General features: G+C 35.9%; 1 protein-coding gene across 1 annotated transcript in view; it reads right to left on the bottom strand.

The window, feature by feature from the left end:
- Positions 1–201: 201 nt before the first annotated feature.
- The window catches only part of PIK3C3 (phosphatidylinositol 3-kinase catalytic subunit type 3), a 65,400-nt gene continuing 41,265 nt past the window's right edge, over positions 202–24,336 (bottom strand). Inside the window, exons 22-25 of the mRNA XM_056513701.1 lie at positions 22,897–23,065; positions 17,334–17,424; positions 4,601–4,726; positions 202–766 (exon numbers count right to left, since the gene is read on the bottom strand). Of these exons, the coding sequence (XP_056369676.1) occupies positions 752–766; positions 4,601–4,726; positions 17,334–17,424; positions 22,897–23,065 (401 nt within the window). The 3' untranslated portion in view covers positions 202–751. The remainder of the gene's footprint in view (positions 767–4,600; positions 4,727–17,333; positions 17,425–22,896; positions 23,066–24,336) is intronic.

Here is a 24,336-nt window from a genome sequence, read left to right as displayed (position 1 = left end):
GTAAGATTAAAAAGTCAAAACAGAACACCTCAAGACTGCAACAACAAAGGTTTTTATTAGAGTGAAGAATATATAATCACTGTACAGAAAACATTTAGAGTTAAAGCGTGAAATACTGAACTGCTCATTGTGCATTCCCATTGCTGAGCCTGTTAGTGATCATTTAATTGGCTGTCTACAGCTGGGGTAACTCATCAGCACTTTAAAAACACTTTTGTAAGCAGGCAAGAAGTGATTGTCCGTTCTAGACGATAACATTGCCCAAGGCAGGAAATAAAGGATCATATGAATTACATTTAAAACTTACTCAAGGAACCAAGTGGGTGGGGAGGGATGAGAGGGAATTACCATAGTTTTGTGAGGGGTTTTTCTGCACCGAGAAACTGTAGCCTCCCTGCTTTAGCTTTGTATTTACTTATGTTTTTAAATAAGAAAATATATAAACACGTACAAGAATTCATAATTAAATCCAACATCTTCCAGTTATCTTTGGCTTGAGAGGAAGTTGCTTACTTCAACCTTTGATGCTCCCAAGATGGTACAAACAATCATATTTCTTTTAAAAATGCTTTGTTTTAAACCTTTAATGAACAGAGACTCAAAAAGCTTCTCTACCTTCTGAGTCTTCAGTTCTTCACGCTATTAAATCTGCAGCTTTTGTCTTCCAAAACTGTTTGGTAAAGTCCACAAGGGCTTGAGAAAGTCTCTGTTTTGAGCATTTTCTTGTTTCCACCATGATCAGGCAGAAAGCTTATTTTCTCCAATACTAGAAGAAAATAAAAAAAATACAACAGCACAGAGATTATTCAATCTGTTTTACTCTCAAAGAACAAATGCTATGTACAAATTGAACCCTGTGTTTAAAAACATGGTGAAATGCCTAAGGGCAGATGATTTTCACAACCTTTTAAGGGAAAAAGCAGTATGGAAGCCAACTCTATATGCCCCTTGACAAACTATTTTATCCAAAACACACAGTCCTGCTGGTAGACATTCCTTAACTTATTTTGGCATCCAATAGGAAGAAAAACAGAAGTCCTGAGCTGAGGTGCCTGTATTCTGTGATGGGGTTATAGCCTGGATATATTTTAAATCCATGAAACTTCTGCAGCTGAAACTGAGTTTGCTCTTAAAGAGGTATCAGCCAAGCATTAATAAACGCCCAAAACTGTACAGTTACACTTTAGGTGAGACACCCCACATTCCACAAGCTTTCACTTTTCTAATCACTGCTTACCATTTCAGCCCTGAATGCAACTGACTTGATTTGTAGATTTACAAGGGAAATAAAATGTGAAACTAGATACTTCAACTGTAGATTGTTTCCTCCTCTGCAGAAATAAATAATACTGCTAAAATGAAAATGACTCTCCAGGGAGAAATGGCTATCCAGTCTTCATTAGTATCAACTAAAATTAGTATGCACCTTTTCCTCCTCTTGAGAACTATTGCACAACACCATTAACTTATTCTAAATGCTGAATTTATTTACTTTTGAGGCAACTTTTTTTTATAACCATTAAGGAGACAGGCAGTGCACTAAAAGGTCTGTAAAATACCTGATAAAATAACAGATTAGAGACACATTAGAAACTAAACTAAAGACTTTATAATACAGCTGTAAAGTGAACATAATTTAGAATATTATTATAAAAGAACAATACTGAGCTGATTCCAAAACATCCAGATTACTTTATCCAAGAGCTCTACTTACTGCAGACTGACATATAGAATACTGAAACACCATGATTACTATAATAACAAACCTTGTTAAAAAGCTCTTAAGTGTTGCAGTAGATTGCAAGATTCCTTACAAGTCTATTTTCAAGGTAGTAAAAGAATATATATCTACTGATAAATGAAAAATATATTGAACAGCATTGTAAATGAAATATTGTGTGTCAAATCTGTTTACACTTGTGTCACAACACCTGTGTAGTGTTGGGTTTTTTTCCAGACAACTTATAATACTATGAAGAACAAGGTTAGGCAATTCAGTGCAGAATTAAAGATAAACAAATTGTAAGATTCAATTGGCCAATACTCAATTCAACTGAGTAAGATGACCACTTTATGGCAAAATTATGACCTATTAATTGTTCATTTGTTTAACAATTTGCAGACTCCATAAAGACTACAGCAGCAAATTCTTAAGACTGCCTCAGACAAAAAGATAATGATTCTGACTGATGAAGTAATAAATAACACTAAAAAGCATCCTATTTCACCCAAAATATAGAGAATAGACATTATTACACTTAATTTTCATTGGTTTTTTGGAAGTATTTTTTTAAAATACATTAATAGAGCACAGATTCTTAATATTTGTCAACTGCTGACTAATCTGTGTCTGTTTTTTGCATTCTCCTCACACTTGAAATCCAGAATCTTTGCAGGAGAAAACCTCAAGCCTAAATTTTTTTGAGTATGAGTAAAGGCAGTAACTGGAACTCCAAAACTAACACCACATGGAGTCATGAGATGCTTTTAACACTTACAAATCAAGACACTTTTTTTCATTTTAGGCACCAGATGCCCAAAGCAGAAAGGAAAGCTGAAAATACATAGGTTGCACATTCTGCAGCAGTGCACAAAGGCTGCACAGAGCCTCAGGAAAATATCTCTGTATTGAAATTCAGCATGGGCCAGCTGAAGAGCTAAAAACCACAAAATAAGATAACTGCATCAGGCCCACATCAGTGGCTGTCAGATCTGCTTATCTGGTATCCAAAGTGTACTATACCAGTGGGCTTGCATATTAACTCGCAAAAATATGAATGGAAGATGCAATCAGTGCCTGCTTAGAACACCACTCCTGGGAGCTAGAATCACAGAATGGTTTGGAAGGGACTTTAGAGATCAACAAATCCCAACCCTTCTGGTATAGGCAAGGACACCCTCCACTAGACCAGGTTGCTCAGAGCCCCATCCCACAGAAACCTAGAGTAACATTCTTGGGTATTTTCAAATATTCTGAAAAAATCTGTCCTGTGTTTTTACAAGGAAGGTTAAGAACTGAAGAAAGATCAAGCAAAAACAAGTGTGAATGGAAAAAGGTCACCTGAATCAAACCTGTAAACTCTGACTTACTAATACACTTTCACAAATGCAGTAACAATTATCTTAGAGAGTGTGGCAGTCACCTAAGGCAAATGAAGTAAAAAGACATGTCTTTTAAAAAAGTGACAGCCAGTATGTGATGAAAGGAAAGGTCTATGCACATACTAGACAAATTTAAACCTCAATCTCGAATATTTAAAATAGCTTTTTTTTTATTATTTGAACCCTAAGGCAGATGCCAGGCATTTTTCACTTTGTCTTATGAAATTACCATCCTGTATTCAAAGTTCAGAGTAATCCATCGTGAATGACAACAAATTTTGCATCATTTCCATATAATTACACTTCCTTTTTTCTCATCTCATTAAACTTCACCTGTATTAAATATATACGTAGATGGAAATGACATTATTTCTTCTTGTCCTGCACTACAGTGCAATTCTTCAAAATAAAAACTAAGTTTCAAGAAAAGAATAGATGTTTTTTAGCAAAGTGGATAGCCATAACAATAGTTCTCTTCAGTTCACATCAGAATTTGACTAACCTTTTGAAGAAAGAATCAATTAAAAACCAGGATAATGACTGGCTTTTTAGAGCAGTTTAATTTTTCCTCTTAATTCCATTTCTTGTCATGTCTAATACTTAAGGCAAACAGTGTAATATCTTAAATCCCCAATAAACACAAAACAAATGTCAGATGGTTTTAAGGAAAAAAACCCCTGGAAATTCAAAGCAGAAATGCTTTTGTGAACACAGTTTAACATGGGAATCAAGTATTTTATAGTCTTACTGTGTATTGTATTAAGAGAGCACTGAGTAAGATGTTAGGTTAAACACTTCATTCTTCATACAAGGTATATTGTAATAACAAAAATAATAGAGGCAATAATCTATTGTCAACCCAGATCATCAGCAGGAGGCTGCTGTAAGATCTTCCTGAAGCCTCCTTTTCTCCAGTATGAACAATCCCAGCCCTCTCCGACTGTTTCCCTAGCAGAGGTGCTCCAGCCCTCTGATAACTTTTGTAGCCCTCTGGACTGGCTCCAACATGTCTCTCCAGTGCAGGGACCCCAGCTCTGGCTGCAGTGCTCCAGGTGGGTCTCAGCAGAGCAGAGCAGAGGGGCAGAATCCCCTCCCTGCCCTGCTGCCCACGGGGCTCTGGATGCAGCCCAGGACACGTTTGGCTCTCTGGGCTGTGAGTGCCATGGCTGGGGCATGTCCAGCCTCTCACCCACAGCACCCCCAAGTCCTTGTCAGTATGGCTGTTCTCAGTCTGTTCATTCCCCAGCCTTGATGGGCATCAGAAGTTGCCCTGTCCCAGACATCAGACTTTATATTGCTAAGGTGCTTCAAAAAAAAGTCTAGGACCTCTCCAAGCTTGTTCTCCAGCCCTTACAACTAAAAACTCAAGTTTCATCATAGAATGATGAGGAATGAACTAAAAATCACACAGCAAAGTTATGCCTTCAACCTACCACTCACAACCTCTCGCCCTACTCAGCTATCACAGATACCAGCAACTGAGAAGAAAATACCTCACCTGTGCAAACTTGTGTATCTGCTCCACAACAGCTGCAAAGAGGGCATGGACACTTTCATCAATTAGACTCTGCATATAATGGACAGCTTCTTCATCAGACAGGTCCAAACGAAACTTGTCCTGCACCTGGAATGGGAGTGGAAACTAGTTAAACAGTTAAAAACATACATTATTGTATCCACAGATACCGAAGAAGTCACAGTGATTTTGACTAAGCTACAGCAGATTGCTGGAAATTTACAGTGTTATTTAAAACACCTATTTGAAATTGTTTAATAAAAATAGTGTTTAAATGAGCTAGAAATGGTCCCTTAATTCAAACTAGTAATTTCAAAGCTCAAGGTCAGAAAGTCAAGAGAAACACTTAGAAATACAAATTTAAGCAGGACTGATATGCTATGAGGAAAAGAGATAACATTCAACATTACTAGAGAATGAAATGCCACTTGAGAAAAAACACAGAACTTTGCATATTAAATACAAATTTGGAAGAGTCTGGATAATTCTAATAATTTTAGAAAGGACGTAACATTTCATTACTCTAAACATACTTTCAGGTAATGTTTATCTTTCAGAAACTGTAAGGCAGTTAAGTAAAAAATACAGAATGGGAGGAAAGTGTGAGCAAATCAACTCCGTCAAAACTGACCTTTGTATGGTGAGTGTGAATTTCATTAACTTTGATTGTATCCAATGCCAACTGGATGAACAGTTGGTTGGAGACACTGCTACACCTTACATGTTTTTTTCTTTTGACAGCAACATTGTACCAGTAACACATTCTGCTTAGTACTTGCAGCTTGTACATGAGTTAAAAGCTGAATATACAGTAATTAAGAATACAGTAATACCTGTATTTTCCTATTTCCATCCTAGCAATGCCAAGAACATTTATGAAGGGGCAGTAGATGCTTTTCTGAGACTTCAATTAATTCCAAGAAAATTGTTCTGAACTTATCCACTTGGCAGATTTCCCTAACATGCTGGAGCCCAGCCCTACCTCCACTGAGCCTGGTTTTTATGCTTTCCCCCCCTTGAAATCTCTTCTGATAAGCCTAGATCCTAACACTGCCTAAGCAATACTATGACCATCATTTAAAGTACTAGTTACCTTGCAAAGTAGTACTGGTAACAGTATGTAAATTGCCCAGCAAATTCACATTAGTTGTAGAAGATTTATTGCTGCCATGTAGTCACGTGCTTTATTCTCATACAGATAAATCTCAAACAATTCAAACTCTTGTGGAGACCATCATATTCAAGTATTTTAGCCTCCTGCATAATGAACTAGGTAAAATGGTATCAAACAATTTCTTTTACCCTATCTTTATGCCAAGTCAGAATGTTTCACATCCTAGGTAAATTGTTTCAATGATTAATTGCTGGTTTAACAACTGTGACTTATTTGCTATCTGAATTTGTCCAATTTCCATCTCAAACAGTTGAGCTCATTAAAACCTTTTATATTAAAGAGCTGTCAGTCAGAAATATCTCTCATGTAGGCAAATATCAAATGATTTGTTTCTTAACCTTCTTGTGGCTGTGAGTGTAAAAGTCAAGTCTTTCCTGAACATTTTCCATAAATTCACTATTTTTTAGCCATTGACAAAAATGTGAGCCAAATAATTTCAACAATTTTCATAATAAAATGTATAAAATTTCATAATCTGTGAGGTGATACTACCTTCATGCCCTATTTTGTATGCTTTCTATGCACTAAAGATACACATACTCAACCACTCTATGACAGCAAAAATGCTCTAAGATTTCACTTGAGTGTTAACTGATTTCAGTTTAGTAAAACTCTGTTTTCCTTTGAAAGGCAACATATTCCAAAATAGTGCTCTTCAGCACTGTAATAAAAAGCCTAAGTTAGCCAGCAAAGTATGGAAAGATTATAGAATTATAGAATCCTTTAGGTTGGAAAATTGTTCTATAATCACAAACTTTCTTCATTCAAAATAACCATTATAACTATGTTGTTGGTATGTTTGAAGTAAGCATAAAACGAGTTTTTCCTCAACTTCCTCTCAGAAAGATGTTTGATCAATATGAAAGAATGGATTAAGCAAAAAAAGTTCAAACTTTCAATGAAGCATGTTACCATTGAGAGATTCAGCAGATTATTCCAAGAAGTTCTTGTTATGAAGAACTTTCATCTTCATAACAAACAGGATGAGAAGGAAGTTTATTAACTCCCACATCAGAAGTTTTAGACAGTGAATGACGCACATACTAGAATTCAACAGAATTTAATGGACTACTCAGATGCTTGCAATTATGCATAAACTTAAATACATCCCCAAATTACAGCAGAGTTTTCTTTCAGATCTATTTTAGTGCACACAGAAAAGGTGATGTTAATGAGAATTCAGCAAAATCACTAACTCCAGTTAAAAAAAAAAATCACTGTACCACTCTTTTAAACAACTTTAGTAATCAAACACTTTGGCAATCTTCTAATTTGCTCATAGAAGAATTTTCAGTTAGTTATATTAACATTCAGCTTCATTCTATGGAATGAATGACTAATTAAACCCACTTCCCACAAAACACACTGGGCACACTGATATATGTGCAAAGAAATTCACCCATGGTTAGATCTTGCAATCAGTTTGCAATTAACAGAAGGATCAAATGATGCCCAGTATTAGATGCTTGCATGAAAGCTTTTCAGCCCTGCATTAAAACTGATTGCTGAAACCTAGATGAGAAGAAAAAAGGCAAAATTACAAATTACCTCTTGAGCTGCAACAGCAGCAAGATTACTACACACTGACTTATAGTTCCTATAGGAAAGCAACAGTGATTCTTATTTGAAATCTCTTGAGTTCCAATGTGGGTTGAGTTCTAAAAACTGATAGTTTCTCACAAATGAGTTCAACAGGAAGAGATTTTTGCATGGTGTTAAAAATAGAGGTGAATTTGGGGGGTGACATTCTGATGAGATAAACAATTATTATTACACACTTACAAACGATGATCACCATGAAGGCATCAAAGACATTCCACCTGAAGACTACGTTAGAGCTCCCACTTTGACACTTAAATCAAGTGCATTGTTACAGTTCAGGATTTGTAAAACAGAGAAAAAATAAGCTTGATTGATCTAGCTGAACTTTTGCAAAGCAAAACAAAGCAAAGCAAAACAAAGTTTTCAGAAAAGGAAACATTAAGCCCTATTCCATAAAGAAATACTCTTTTGAAATATTAAATCTCAACAGCAGAATGTTGAAACTTGAATGTTCCAAGGATGAAGAGGATGAACAAGAATAGTCTGTCAAGATACTGACATTCAACTTGAAACTAAATTAAAGTCATCTACTTCTTTCCCCCTGAACAGAGAATGGTTTAGTATGAAAGCGTACAGCAAGGGGATTGAAGAGTTGTATGAAACTGTTTGACTAGAAATTTTGCTAGACTTCAGTTAAATTTGAAGCACTTTGTAAAGAAGTTCTGTCAGTTACCCTGATACCACTTCTATTTTTCAAAAGACAAAAATTAAAAGGGGAAAAGAACATCAAGGACACTTCAGAAGAAAATATGGGGGAGTGAGGGTGAGGTGACAAGCATGTCAGTGTAATTTACTTGTGGCTCAACTGTTGATGATGAAAAAAGGTGATCATCACTTGCAGCAGAATCAGAAGATGGGAACTTAGCAAGGTAACAAGTCAAAGAAAGGGAAAAATATTTTACAGGAACAAAAAGAAAGAAATACTACTTCATGATTATACTACACCATGATTATCTCAAAAATCTAACAGAGGGGAAGAGCACAACATCTACCAGAATATCAAGTAATGTTAACTGATCGCAAACTCAGACTCCATTTTTTTCCTTGAAGTGTCTTCAAGGAGAACTAAAATGAGTAACATTTGGAAAATGGCATCAAAGATGTTCTGAGAAGTTGATTTCATAGAAAACTCACCCTAAGCCCCACAGAGCTGTGTGAAGTAGAAAAAAAATGATGACAAAAAGAGGAGATGAAATATTCAAGAAAACACTAATCATCTTATTAAGAATGGTAGTTGAAGATCTGATAAAATTGGCAGGCCAGTGTCTTCATTCAGTTGAATGAATCTCCAAGTTCAACCTTCTGTCTTTGGCTATTTTGTATTTTTGGAAGTGTGACAGGCCTAGGATTGAGAAATCATATGAAAATACAGTTGGGAGTAGTAGTACTGTGGGTAAGTGCACTTCACTGCAGTTACAAGATTTTCACTTGGGCCTTTTGTTCCCAAAGCACAAGACTGGCCTCTCCCTTCCACCAAAGAGCAGATTTGTATGGACTTTTTTTGTCCTCAAATCAGACCTGCTGTACAATATGGACCACAGTTACCATATTAAACTCAGGAATTTTTCATTAGCAAGCATCTTCTCACTTGTAAAATGTTACCTGAAATGGATTAGGTACTTAAACTTCATTAATTACTTAAACTGAATTGATTACTTAAACTTAATTGATTAGGTATTTCAACTTTGGCAATTCTGTGGAAGCTTTAAGAATCTGCAGGGCAGCCTCCAAATCCGTATTTCATGGACACTTGTAGCTCTGTTTTTCAGAATTACTAATGGTAGTAATGCATTTTAAGGTGACACAGAAGATGTACATATGACAATTCTTTGTTAATCCTGTTTAGTTTTCAGAAAAACTGCTCTTAAGACATTCTAAAGGCTGGTGGATGCTTTAGTATTTATTCTTCCAGCAACATTAAGCAACACTGCTTATGTTTTATACAATTTCATCACACTAGTATGAGATTGCTCATTGCAACTTCAGCTGCTTTAAAAACAAACTTCATTGTCCTTTTCCAGTGGGTCACAATATAATGGATATAAGCATCACCAAAATGAGACAAAGATCAATCAAGAGCAAAAAAAGAAAAAATCAAGTATTTTTTCGTAATTATTTCTACTGTTTTGCCTTGTACTTATTACAGTACTTAACATCCAATATTCATGTGGCAGAAATTGGCATTAAGTTCTTGGCTTAATCCTTATCACATTTCATCTTTTTCAGTAAATACTTTCCTTCTATCCCTGCTGCCTGCAGTCCAACCAAAACACACCACAAACTATTCAGATGCTTTATTTGCATGAACAACTTTATTTGAGAGTCTATTCTGACAACAGACTTTGTTTCCAAGAGTTCAATTTAAATAAAATGTGGTTTCTAAACAAGCCCTTTAGGGGCTTCTCAATTTTTTTATTTTTTTATTTTTTAATAGTAAGACAACAAAGATATTAGTGAACATCTCTAAACCGAACTTCTGTGAGAACTGAGGTTTAGCCACTATGGTACACAAAGATAACACTGTTCCAGCTCAGAATTTCATCACACTGGCCAAAAACTTACAATCCACTAGAGACTGATATAATGCAACAGGAGCATAAGAGTGTTCTCACTTGGTTCATATTTTGGTGTTTACTCCAACTTCTGTATTTTTTCAATATTTTGAAGTGAATTAATATGCATGAAAAATCAACAGCCTAGAAACAAAAAAGCTGGGTGCGCAGCTGCAGCGTCGTTACCCAAATGGACAGAAAGATGAACGTCTGCTGAAGCAAAATAAGCTCTGTGGCGATGTGACACTTTTACAAAGCATAAGCCTCCCTGGAGCAGCAAGAAAATACTACTGAAACTAACAGACTCTAATCAAGTAAAAATGAGTTTACTTCTCCTGTAAATTTCCTAGTGGCATTAATAAAGCTCTGGAAGATTTCCTAGCATCAGCTTTTAACAAATTCTGCTATTTTTGCTCAGGTGAAAAGGGACAGATATCTACTGCCTAAAAGGCTTATCAAGCTCCAACTTAGAAAGTCCTTTCCATTTCACTAACTTGGGAACTCAACACTCAATTATCCTTTGGCTGATTGGGGAGCACAGGGGAAGGGGAAAGCAGTGAGAGTTTCACTACAAGCCAGATTAAAAAAACCTGGAAAAATTAGCTCAGGTTTAGAAACAAGGTAGCTCAGAAGCTTTCTGTACCTCCAGTCACATCTTTGCTTCAGCTTTTATTTCTGTAGAATAAAAAAAAAAATTTACTTTGACATATTTAATGTTAAAAGAAAAAAACATGTCTGCTCTCTCTTTTTGCTAGTTTCCAAACAATTAGACTGATCCTTTTCTTATCAAGGGGGGTTGAGCCCCCATCAGTGTTCACACTGCCTTGGAAACACAGAGTGTGCTCTCAGTATTACAGACCACAGACAGATGACTTTACTCTCTACTGGACAGTTTGATTTTATTCTTTTTTTGTCTATCCAAAGGTGGTGCCAAAAATGAATGAGGCTACTTTCACAAACAGCAGTTAAGCTCCTGCTTATGGGAGCCAGGTATTTGTGCTGTCTGTGCTCACAATAAGCTCACCTACAATGCAGCATCTTTGCAGCACCTTCTTTAATCAATGGACATCTGAAACAGAGCTCAGTCAATTAGGACACTGTCCTTTAATGCCTGCTGAGTCCTTTGTCTGCCAATGAATCACCGGTCCCTGATGATTTCTCATGTAAAGGTCAGATTTGCTATGAAGGACAGATAGAAACCATCTGGCTTTCCTGTAGAAAAATAAAAAGCTTTTTTTGTTAGGAGGTGACAATGCTGAATCCATTAGCTACATTTGAAGAGTGATGGTGCACCTCTTCCTTACGCAAAACTGGCTACATAATTGACTCCAGATTTTAGTCATTACTATTTAGAATTTATAGCACTGGCTAATTTTACAAAGCCCAACAATTAGCAATTAGCACTGCAGCTGTGCTGGAAATGGAAAAAGCAAGGAGCAATGGCAGAAAAAAAAAATGAGTGTAGTGATATCTTCATTGTATTATCAGTTATGCATTGACAAGTCAATGTAACAATTTTAGCCCAGTCTTCTTCCTGAAATCTGAGAAATGGAAAAGCGTATGTGAAGAGTAGAAAATTTAAAGGCAATTATTTCAGAGGCCAAAGAAAGGGAGACACAAACTGAGGAGAATCCTCTGCTACTTTTTAATTTAATTTCATTTTGTGACATTTTTGAGCCAGGTTTTCAGAAAAGTCTAAATCAGAGAGTGGAAGCAGGAGATGGTGTCATGAACCGTGAGATGAAGCACACTATACTGACAGCTTTCTTTATAAATAGTATGGAGAGAACAAAAGGAGATGGAAGGACCAAAAACACATCTAATTTTAAGCTTTGAAGTTACTTTTTCTTGGTCAAAAGCTGACAAGTTTTTTACTATAAAATTAAACATCATGAATCAGAAAAGGGATTCTCCAGGTCTAAGAAACGATTTTGCACTGGTAATCCCTGTTTTCTGGTTCCCTATGGGGAAAGTAATGATCAAAACTGGAGTGAGGGAAGTGAGTCAGTACAACAAGCTTTTCTGTCAACTGGGAAGTACTAGCCTATTTTTCCATAAATACTGGGTAAACTCACTGAGTGATACTGTGCAAGCAAACAGCTGGTTCAGAAACCAGTTTTCTATACACGCTTCAAGAATAGTTGTAAAACTTCAAACAGAGCTTTGTTTGCTTTCAGGTCAATGCTGACTCACTTATTTTCAGTCCAATTTTAGCTGTAAGAATGCATGGTTAAGGTCAGCACTGATTTAATTTCTGAAAACAAATACTATGCAAAGCAAGTAAGAAGCTACTGCCAAATTCTGATGTGCTCCAAATCTGTATCTTCAGGTAAAGCCACAGGGAACTTCTGTTTCTTTTCATGTTAGCAGGAAAAAATTATTCCCACTGCCATCTTCCTTTGGTAAGTAAATCAGTTTGCATAGTTTGCTCTTTTTTGAACAAGAAGATTGTGAAAGTTCTTTCAGGAAGGACAGGAAACAGAGCACTCAGATGTGCTTAGATCATCCTGTGCCAATAAATCATGTCAAAGAGGTGCAATCTATACTTATTTTATTTATGTACATGACATAAGTTGCTCTTCCAATTTTTCCTTCACTTATCTGTGTTTCTCCCAAGAAATTTCACAAATTTTGGATAGAAACAACTCTAGGACAATATGCCTTCTGCTAGATTTTAAGCTTCATTATATAGCTACATTCTGTCAGTGACCTCCCTGGGATGTTCCACTGTTATTAGATGGTAGAGGATAATTTGGAAAAAAGCCTCCTTTGTTCCTGAGGTTAGTAGTTACAGTCTTTAATAATATTTTCCGCACTGAGATTTTTCTAAAAAGGTCTAATTTAACATATCAGTACTAAATTCTTACAAGAAAAGCAATCACAACTCAAATCATCCAAGGCCTCACCGAAGAGGATGTTTCACTGAAGTTTCCTTATGATCTTACTTGGTTTCCTTTTCTGACTAAAAGTAAGAAAGTTCTTGCAGCATCTTCTCTTAACTACTCTAACTAGTGAGCATCCCGTTATCAAACACCTATACAATACAGGAAATGACGAGAGACAATACAACAAATCAAGACAGGGAAAATAAAAGTAGTGTTCTTTATTTTATTTCAACTTCTTTTATTCTAGCCATCACTACCATATGGTAGATGCAAATTTTATTTTTATTTAGAATTTGTGTATGATTATTGAAATAAAACCTTCATTCTGGTTCTAAGACCAAAGTAGATTATTTGCTGAAAGTTTAGAAAAGGGGAACACAGAAATTATTTCTGAATGCCGTTTTTACTCCTTACTGTAACCAGCAGACAGACACTTCCTGCAAAGCACCTTCCTGCCCACTGGTGGCACAGGACATCCCTCTGTGAAGACAAAGATTAGACTGGGAGTTCAGCTACCGCCTAACATTGCACTGCAATTTTCCTCTGAGGAAACAAAATTGTTGCCAATAAAGTCCTTCTTTAGCAACAACTTTTAGAATAATTCATGCTTACTTCATAACAGCAGTATAGCTACACCTACTAAAGACCTTTATGCCAAGCAAATTGTTTGACAAAATAATTGCAGTGCAATATTTCAAAAGGCATTATAAGATATATAATATATGCTACTTCAGTAAGCATTCCTTTGTTTTACAAAAAAGGAAATACCTCTTCTTGCAGTTTAATCATCAAACTAGTATTCTGATTAATCTCCAAATTGAGATGAAGGTAACCTACCTTGCTGTATGTAAACCCAGAGCCTGACTGGCTGACAGGCCCCTAATGCAAGAGAAGGGCTCTACAGAAAAGTGACCATGAGTGCTGCCACTACAGCACCGATGAGGAAAGTGCTGCCTATGAACTTCACCTCTACTCTTCACTAGGACACTTTCTTAGATACAGAAATATTTGTACATCTCCACCTTTGTCTTCTGTGAAAGTGATACCCTGGTTGAAATGGCTATTGACTTGTCTCACACATCAAAGGTAATTTAATTTTGCAGGTCAGTCCAAAATGGATTTTTACCTAATTTGAGTCTGTTGAAATATATATGGATTTTTTGTTAAAGCTTTAAGGAAAAACTAAAAATCAATTGAGATGTTGAAAGCATTTATTCAATTTTTCTACAACAAGGTACAGTATTACCTTGTTAAATGACTGAATCAACTTGCCACTCACCCCAAGAGAGGCAAGGCACCTTGTTCCTTTTTTTTATTAGTTCTAACAAAGCTTATAACTGATTTCAGATGGGCTAACGGGTATTTAATATCCCAAACAAGTTTTCTAGCACATTATTTAAAAACATCCCAAACAACAATGACCTATTCACTGTTATATAAGAGGTTAAGATGATTCTGATCCTAGCCCATTTAAAGCTATTTTCTGGTTTATCTTTTTAAAGTAAAATAGTAAAATGAAAAGAAAACAATTACTCTGACAGGAGCTTTGAATACTGTCATAAGCATCCAACCAGATCATAGTACCAACAACTGCTTTATGGAAGGCTCCTCTGCTTAGCCACTCTTTAGGGATGCCAGAATGCTGTATTATTTTTGCACAAATTTAAGGAGTACATTTAAAGGACAACTTTGAACCAAAAAGACCAAACTGTCAACAGAGGTCTGAAACAGCTGAGCTGTCAGAAAAAAGTTTATATAAGATAACAAAAAACTTGAGAGAGCTGAAAAATTTGCCTATCTTCCTCCCAATAGCTTACTGTGTGGGTTTGGTTTTGTTTTTTAAAGGAATAAGCACACTCTAAATAAACTTAAAAGGACCTGGGGAAGTAGGACTTTCCTTCTCAAAGTGATTTGCATTCCTTATTAGAAACACTTGCCTTATTGCTTCAGTTCTATCTGCTTTCACATTTTAAAGCCTCTGTGAATAGATGGCCTGGAATCTCCCATGAGAATAAAAGTCACAGTTCACAAGCTGCAGCACTGTCAGAGCTCAGAATCCCAATAACTAATTGCTGCATCTGATCTAACAGTAATCTGTCATGTAACAACTAAGCTCCTGTTCTTTTCATGCAATGAAAGCACAGTTATTTCCACTTTGTAATGGAATTTAGAAGTAACTACAGGGATCTAATTCAGAGATCAGGTGGTGAGAGTGTGTGCTGGTAATGCCAGTTGCGGGTTTGATCCCACTCACTTAAGAGCTGGACTTGATGATTTTTGTGGGTCCTTTCCAACTCAGAATACTCTGTGATTCTGAATTTCCTTTAAAATTTTGCTGCCTTCCATGATCTCCAAATGTATGCAATACTGTCATGCTTTACATAATCTGTATTTTTAATTATTGTACATAAGTGAACTGTAACATACTTCTCAGCTGTAGAAAATACTTTCTAGCTTTCAATTCTGTACCTTGATTTGTTAAGTCAATAAAATTATATTGGAAATTTACAGAGAGTCAAAGAGTTTTAGAAGTGTTTGAAATGCTCAACTATGGCTATATTAAAACCATCCTTTACAAGTATTTTATAGAACTTAACATCCTATTAATTATTGAAAATATATACCCTTGGACAGCATTTCTAAAGAGTTTTCCACCATAAAATGCAAGGGCAAGATACTAATAAGAAACAAGGATATTGCATGTTAATTAGCAGCAAGTATCAGAAGACTCTTGGTAAAAAATATCAGAGCTCACAAGAACACATACAAGGCAAGGATGAACAACACTCACACAAGCAACCTGGCCTAGTGGAAGTGGCCACGGCAGTGGGATGGAATGAGATCATCTTTAAAATCCCTTCCAGCCCAACCCATTCTGGGACTCTGTGATGAAATGACAGGGAGCCCTGGACCAGTAATGAGTAAGATTAAAATGTGTCGAAATTCTCAAACTTATTGGTGCAAACATTAAAGAACCAGCACTTCTGAAGCTCAATGAAACCACTGTTTTGACCTCCTGATGACTGTTTCAGTCAAGCACAAACTTGCCCCAAATTAGCCCCTGCTCTACCTGTTGATGCATGCTTCAATTTTTACTAGGATTTATGGCACATTTATTCATAGACTTTTCAATCTAAAAGATCTCCCCCCTCCCTACTGTATCACCAATTTTCCCAAATGGTAGGCAGAGCCAAATGCGTCTTCCTTATAAAGATGAAATTCTTAAGATAGGAAGGACGTGCATACTGCTGGGAAGGTCACTTCCTTGGAAAGAAATTTTCTCTGCAAAAGTGTAGCTACTTCCAGAACTTGCAGGTATTGAACCATTTCAGTTGCCTGCTTTAACCTTTTATCTCCCAAGTTCTATGTAAGTAACCTGTTCAATCTGTAGGGCATTTAGGGACAGAGGTGAGGTTCAAGTATTGATAAGAAGAAATAATTTGCTGTCATTTTCTCAGGAAAACAGTTGAGTGGAGGGAAGATTGTCATCTTTACCACAAAACACAGCTCAGATTCCTGGATATGAAATTGAACAGAAGCAAGAACTCTTTATATTGATTTCTAACCAAGAAACTCTAAATAGAAATGCTTGGATCCTTGAAGAGAAAGGGAAAAATTTGTGCAGTCACAATTTAGTTTTCTTTAAGGAAATTATATTAAAACATGAAATATTTATTTGAAGATTCTGAATCTCTGCTATCACAGCTTATTGAAAACAGTGAAGAATAGCCTACCTGAGAGACAATCCACCACTTGAATAAAAATAACACTGAACTAATTTCCATTGGATACACAGGCTCCACAAAGTCTTTTGGGGAATTAAAACAGATAGCCCTTCACTATAAATCAAGTTATAAAAACCTCAACATTTGTCTAAAATGTAAGTGTAATGAAATCTAGAAGGAGATGTATCCAGTATTTTTCATGTCAACTAATGTTCAAACACCAAATGGAGAAGAATGGCTTAAGCTGGTATAAAGGACAAAGTTAGAATTATGGGACACAAGTCTGTCTTCACAATAAACAAGAATTTCTTTTTGATGAAGATATACCAGCCTACTGGTTTTAAATCTTCAGTAGACTGATTTTATAACTAAAAGAAGACTGATTTTATAAAACCATCCATGACTTAAAGGTTTCTCAACTAGATGGAACAATCTTTCATGATACAATCAGTCTTGACTGCTTCAATTCTAAGTTTGATAAGGTGGGAACACTGTTTTTAGCTAAAATACCCACAGGAACAGAGTGCTAGAGCAGAGTGTGGAACATTGCATAGATGATAAAAAGTCATTCTGTATTAATGGGCACATGTGCTAAGTGTTCTCCAAGTACACTCTCCTATGTTTAACTTCAGTGATTCTAGAAATTGCTCAAAGCTTATAAAACAGGAGCAAGTATTCTTTGAGGTGAGATGCAAAAAAGTCAACATCCTAAGTGACTGAAAATTTCATAATGAGATGCCCTGGGTTACTGAAAGACAATGAAAGCTTCACAATTACCTTTTTTACAGTCTTGTCGGGTTCAAGAGCAATATCTGGAATGTTGGCATCCACCATGAGGGAAAATAAATTCAAGATCAAGTTGGAATACCTACGCAGAAGAGAAAACTAGGATAAACACTTTGTAAACTGTACAAAAGACATTTTGTAAACATCTTAATCTAAGAACTTATCATTTTGCAAAGGACTGCTAATGCTTCAGAGAATAATTTGTAATACTAATTGACAGTATGCTAAAGAACACAAGATACTGACATTAACTATCAAAGTTTAACCTTTAAAATCTCCCAAACTGCAAAAATGGAATAAAATGCTCTAATTTTGTTACAATTTTCTAAAATTGTCAGAACATTTACTCTGAGACACATTAAATATAAACTACGATTTAATATATTTTAAGTTTTAATGCCATTTTCCTTCTCTGGTAGGATAAACATATGCTAGAGTACTGATTCAAAGGTTATTTTTTATTAAGAAGTGATATAGCAGCATGATATATATTCAAAGAGATGAAGTCTTCATAAGTACAAAAAATTATTTTTCCAATCACTCTAAGGGCTTTTGACATAATGAATTAAATATTTAACCAGATTCAAGTCTTCAGTTGCTCAGCTAAGCTCCAGTAATAGTGGTAGCACAGTCCACTTAAGAAGTACAAATGTCATCTATAACCATTATAAAAGACAAATCAGAGAAGAGTTTTCAGCTTTAAAATGGTGTTGGAAGCACTCATGACTATTTTTTCAAAGAACACCATTTTGCCCTTGCAGAAAATTAGCTGTCAGTTTCTTTTTCAAAGGATAATTTTTAAGCTGTTCAACACAAACTGAAACTCCCCTTCCTCTGCAAAAAGATCTAGTTCCCTTTAAGACACAAAATATGTTACTGACTTCACCATTTGAAATATTGCCTTGCTAAGAGAACCAGGAGCTTCACAGATGATAGAAAATGAATTCTTAGCAGCAAAACTTGTTTATTAGGAAGCTGCTGAATATATATCATTGACAATTTCAAGGAGCACAAAGTATTTCAACTAAACAAAAGGTCTGCTTCAAAGCTGTATTTTAAAAAGTAAATATTGGTAAATACTGCTCAAAAAGACATCTCTCCAGAAACATTTAATTCCAACAAAAACTCTTCACACTTTATAATTATCTGGAATTAACAGTACCTAACACATTCCAATGTAAGTTTTAAGACATTATAAGAAAAACATTAAAATTGACTGTTTGGCTAGAAATCTTCAGTACCTTGTTAACTTTGCTTCCCCAAGGGCAGGGGGCTGGAGTCAGGAAAATTACTTTTATGACAAATTAAAAGAAAAGAAGGAAAGTTAAGTCCACCATTTTGTTTCAAGTCTGGATAAGAAATCAGGTTGCTCTGCTGCTAGGAACAGACAACACAGATTTTAATGATTTTTTCCTTCTAATTCCCTGAAACCAGTGAATTTCTATTTGAAATGCTTAGATGTTACAGGTACATGCTCTCAAGTCTCTTCCTATGTTACTGGTACCTTCTGTCAGTTTTCCCTTCAAACTGACACAGAATCCAAAGTCTCAGAGTCCCTTTTGCTCTTCAATGCATAGAGGACAAGAATTTATAAGTGCTACAGGTTATTGGAGCTATTTATGTGATGGAGGCATGTAAAAAAAAATTAAAGGTCTAGGCATCATTGTTAGACGCCAGTTAAGAGATGGTTCTGAAGCCTTCTGATTCTTGAAAAATAAGATCACCTGAAGAAACTCATTTGGAAAAAAAAAAAAAATCAAGAAAAGGTAATTTGGGGGGGAGTATAGAGTGGAAAAATATTTAAAAATTCAGGAAGAATTGCTCATTATACTATCTGCAGGTCTGTCCTCTATCCCTCACCCCGAAATTTCTATAACTCAGTAATCAACTGCAATCCTTCTTCCAGGCAACATCTTTGGCAAATATGCCATGAGGTTTACATGAGTTTACAGCCCAAACTCATCTAAGAGGAAAGATTTTGCTGAATCACCTGAGTTAGGAGCCTGACTTGTAAAAAACAAGCACCTTTATCAAGCAAGGGGTATCATTCATCTTTGACATCTACATTACAAAGACCTCTGACATCCATCCACAGCCAGAACAAACTGCGCCAGGTTTTCCTAGTTTCAAGGAGGTTTAATGAAGTGTATAAACTGAAACTTAAATACTTCTCACATCATTCTTTGCTTTCTTCAATCTCAGTACAAGTTAACTCACAAAACAAATGAAGACTCAACTGCACTGAAGGTTGATTAACTTCTGGTTTGAACATGAAGTACTGTTAAAGAAATTCAACAAAAAAACTCTACTTCTACATAGAAGAGGTCTCATATATCAAGAAAGAAGCCCACATCAGAGAAAAGTTCAAATTCTCATTGTTATGCTTTCTGAGAACAGCAACTTTTGTTTTCAAGTAGTTAATATCTCAAATGGCTGCTTGATCCTAAGCATTCTTTTATTTATTTTTTCAATATTTACCAGTTCCTTTGCATGTAGATGTCCTAAACCCATCAAATATTTAGGGTGTTGACTTTGCAATGCTCTACCAAATCTGAAGCTCCAAACATCCACTATAAAGACAAGGACAGAAGGGTATACAGTTATCTGCAGCCCCAAACTAATGCCCTGCTTATCTGGTCAAATTCAAAATTCCTAAGTTTAAAATGCCTTAAGGATACTACCTTTCTTTCAGTGGAACATGTGGTCCCCCAAGACTCAATTCTCTTCTCAAGAGGATGAATACTCCCTAATCATTGTCATGTCACAGTTGGCTACAATAAATTATGGCATTTATTCTTCCCAAAGTATTTCCTTGCAGTTCAAACTCAGTGAATATGGACTTAATTCCACCCAGCTTTGCTTTTGCTCTTCCCTCTTCACCATCTAATCCCAGCTTTTAGAACACTGTCCAGATCCTGCACTGCCTAGCTACATCCTTTCCAAAGGAGCAGAACTTCCCAAGCGCAATCACAGCTTTCCAGTTGATGCACACAGTGTTTCCATTCAGACCTGGACAGGACTCTCAGTCACTAAACAGAACAGGCTGGAGAAAAACAGCTCCAGACAGATGTACCACCCCACCTACACAGAGAAAAAAATCTCAGCCCAAGCTACAGCTTCTGTCCCTACTCCTACTTACCGCCTACTCCTTTGCCCTACCTATGCCCATTAGCTCAAACTGAACAACAAGCTTCTCACAGGACTAATGCAGGGGAAACCCTTATTTGGAAGGAACAAAACAATTTAAAGCCTCACTCTGGAAAAGAATTCTGAAATGCTCTGACTGGATTCTTTGCTGCCACAGATTGCCCAGAGAGGTGTAGAGTCTCCCTCAATGCAGATATTCCAGAACATTCTGAACATAACGCTCCCATGTGCCCTGGGATGACCCTCCTTGAGCAGAGAGCTGGGACAAATGATCAATTGTGTGATACAATGGAACCTGCTGAAGCAGGTAATAGAGCAGGTGTAGAGCAGGAAATTCTTGGTGAAGAGGAAATGCTGACATGTAGCAGGATTTAAACATCTTTAAACAGGCTCAACATGTACAATGAAAGCCTAAAAGACTGCTACAGTCCAAGTGAATATGCAAGTCCTGCTGACAGCCACAATTTGCCCTGCAATACATTCAGAATGCAGCAGCTGCTCCTTCACTACAGCACTGCTGACAAACACACACGACTGATTACTGTTGCTCAAAAAAGTAGAAAGCATCTCCTTATTCCTATTTCCCAAAAAAATCCCCCAAACTAACTAAAGAATATACAATAATGATCATTTGGCAAACTGCTTACAATCTGAAACAATGGACAGAACTATTCTTTCACTTGTAACTTTAAAATTTCTTTTTTTTTTTTATTATGCAACATTGATTTCACCAGGAATCCTGATTCACCAAGATACAGTACTTGAACTATGCAGAGAACTGTCTACTCCCCAGGGAAATAAAGAACTAAAATAAAGCACAATCTGATGGAGATGACAGAGTCTGCATTTTGTCTTAGCTATCAGAGGTTATGATTTCACACTACTTGGCCAGAAGATGTGTTTGTGGTCAATATGCAGAACTGTTAGACCTAAAGTGTTCTACGTGGCTTTTTTTAATTTTTTAACAAGTAATCTTAAATATTTTTCATTGTAGCTGCTTAAAGTAATAGTTACAGCAATTTGAATATTATCATACAGTATTGCTGTTGAAGCCTTAAGGATATTTATCAAGAACCATTTAAAAATCTTTTCCAATAAAGTGAGCAAATATTGGCGATACTATAATTACAACTACAATTCCAGACATTAAAAATGAAATCCTCTTGATTTACAGTTGAGTTGTATACCCAAATTACCACTATACTACACATTTAATGATGATCTTTGTAGCAAATCATTACATAAATTAATTCAATTAATAATCTTTCACTGACACAACAGACCTTTCCACTGAAACAGCTAGGTTAAACAGTAACAATAACTCAAGTACATGACAAATAAGAAATACAGTATTACTAAACAGCTTTAAGCAAAGTTCAGAAGTTGGACTGTTCTCTGAAGCCACAAATATTGCTTGCTGATAACATGCCACTATTTCTTCAAATTGTTGAATAGCTTTTTAACCCATTAATAATGTTAGTTCCTAGACCAACTCCTTAGTCTTCCTCCTTTTATCAGCTGAAGAATTACATGCAGCATTTTATTTTGTATCACTGGCTGCTTTCTATATTCCAGGTACTTTTCACATAAGCTTGCCATAATACCAATTTCTTACACATATTTGAAGGTTTCCATTAGGTAATTTTGATATTAAAATGAAAATCCTTCCTCTTCATTGAAGATGTGCTAAATCAAATCCCTGGACAGACCAGGAGTGCTTACCTGTGCTCTGTTCAAAAAGAACAAAACTGAGCTACTTGGCTCAGAAAGTTGATGGGTAAGTAATACAGTCACTGCAAAAGAATGAAGCTGATTCCAAATTTAAAAGAAAGATCCGTTGGTTCACAGACACCAGACTCCAAAGAGTTTTTAGCTGCCACAATTCTGGGTATTTAAAGAAATTTCTAACATGCTTGATTGTCACTACAAGTTGCTAATTTTTGTCCCACTGGAGCTGAACTGAACTAAGCATATGTGTGTGTCATCTTCAAGCCAAAGAATTTGATCATCACTAATTTAAACTGGAGGAGGATAAAGCAGCAAATGAGTAATGACTTAAATTAAAATGACAGTTCCTTGATCACCAATAATCAGAGGAAAAGAAGCTTAAGGGCAAAAATATACCCAAAAAGAGATACAATTTAATATCCCACTTGAGTTATGAAATGAAGCTATTTAAGTTATTAAACAAGCAAAACTGGGGGCTTTAACTTGAAGCATCACATTCAGACTCCACATTACACCAACACTGTGATGTTTTCATTCCTTTGTTTCACACAAATTCTTGTGATCACATTTGAACAAGCTTTGAATTTTCAGCAGAAACACTTCAGCAATTCATTTACTCATCTCCTCTCCTGCTTTGGAGTGGCTCTAATGAGTTTTGGCATACACCCAGTGCCGTTACCTGCGGAGGTGGAGAAAGGCTGTGTAGCACTGCTTACGGAACTCCTGGTACTGCTCACTCTGGGTGCCTCCCATGCCTTCCACCATCTCCTTGTTCAGCTTCATCGGGGGAGGAAGGGGCTTGGGGTCCCGGCCCAAAATATAACCAAAGTCAATGTGAAACAGTTTACCTAGAAGAAGGAAAGGCAAACACTGCACATAATGGTTTTGCACCATTTTCTTGGTGCAAAACTTAGAAAAACAGAATCATTAAGAACCTAGTAAGCAGCTCCCCTTCTGTAGGGTATGCAAAGTATATTTTTCATCTTCAGCTGTTAACTGGAAATGATGGCTTTAAAGAAGCAAAGCTGATTTCAAATTCATAAAGAGTAGCAACAAGATTACTTTTCCTGCTTTTTTGATTTTTAAACATGTGGAGTATATTCATAAAGACTGAACCAATACTGAAACTGGTCAGTAGATATTAAATGCATAGTTTACATAATGGATACTACTAATTCTTTGGACCTTCTTTATAATTTGTTAGCAAATTAAAATGATAATACCTAATGTGTGTTTCGCATTTGATTGCTGTGGCATGAAATATGATAAATTTAACATAGAACTAATGTAACAAAGAGAAAGTAAGACTCATAATCCTATAAACCTTTCAAAGCCACTGAACACTTAGGAAGAGTTCAATGCTGTTTCAAAAGTCTTTTGAGTTGTTCAAGTAGGGTCAAAAATTATCAATGGTTTTGAAATACCCTGAAGAAACATCACTACAACTTTAAATTTGAAACTGGACTTCAAAGCCACCAAAAAGTTTGTCATACCATTTTTCACTACTAAAATAAATTGCATCACTTGATCACTACTATTCCCTTTTCAGCTTGACTGCATTTAGAACACTTCTGCCACATTAACTCAACAAAAACTTGTATCTGCCTCCTCTCTTCAAATGCACAAGGCAATTGCCCTTCCTACCAAGAGCCTGCCATGCTGCTCACCATAATGCTCACACATTAACTGGGGAGAATTCAGTGTTCTCTTCCAATATTATTGAACTATGCATGAGATGTTATTGGTGGCAAAATAAACAACTAAACTTCCCTTGGTAAACTTCAGTTACCAGCAACTTTGAAAAACCTAAAACATTTAGATTAACTGAACAATAGATATTTTACAAACACACAAAAATTATGTTAATAGAAATAAAAGTAAAACAATTCATAATTCTTAGGCAGCCTTTTTTTTTTAGGAATAATCTTAACTCAGTTAAATACTAAAAGCTAAAAAAAGTCTCTGAATGTATTTTGCAAATGAATTTTCAGTTTGGAATGTATAATTTAAGCAATGACTTGAGCCATACTACAACTACAATACAAAAAGATGGTGAATTGCAGATATGCATGCAGATACAAGATAGAAGATCTTTTAAATAAGAAGGTAGAAAATTATT

This window comes from Oenanthe melanoleuca, chromosome Z (genome assembly GCF_029582105.1).
Source record: "Oenanthe melanoleuca isolate GR-GAL-2019-014 chromosome Z, OMel1.0, whole genome shotgun sequence".
Classification (NCBI taxonomy): domain Eukaryota; kingdom Metazoa; phylum Chordata; class Aves; order Passeriformes; family Muscicapidae; genus Oenanthe; species Oenanthe melanoleuca.
Note: the sequence above shows the minus strand (reverse complement) of the source record. Positions and strands in the feature narration are given on the sequence as shown.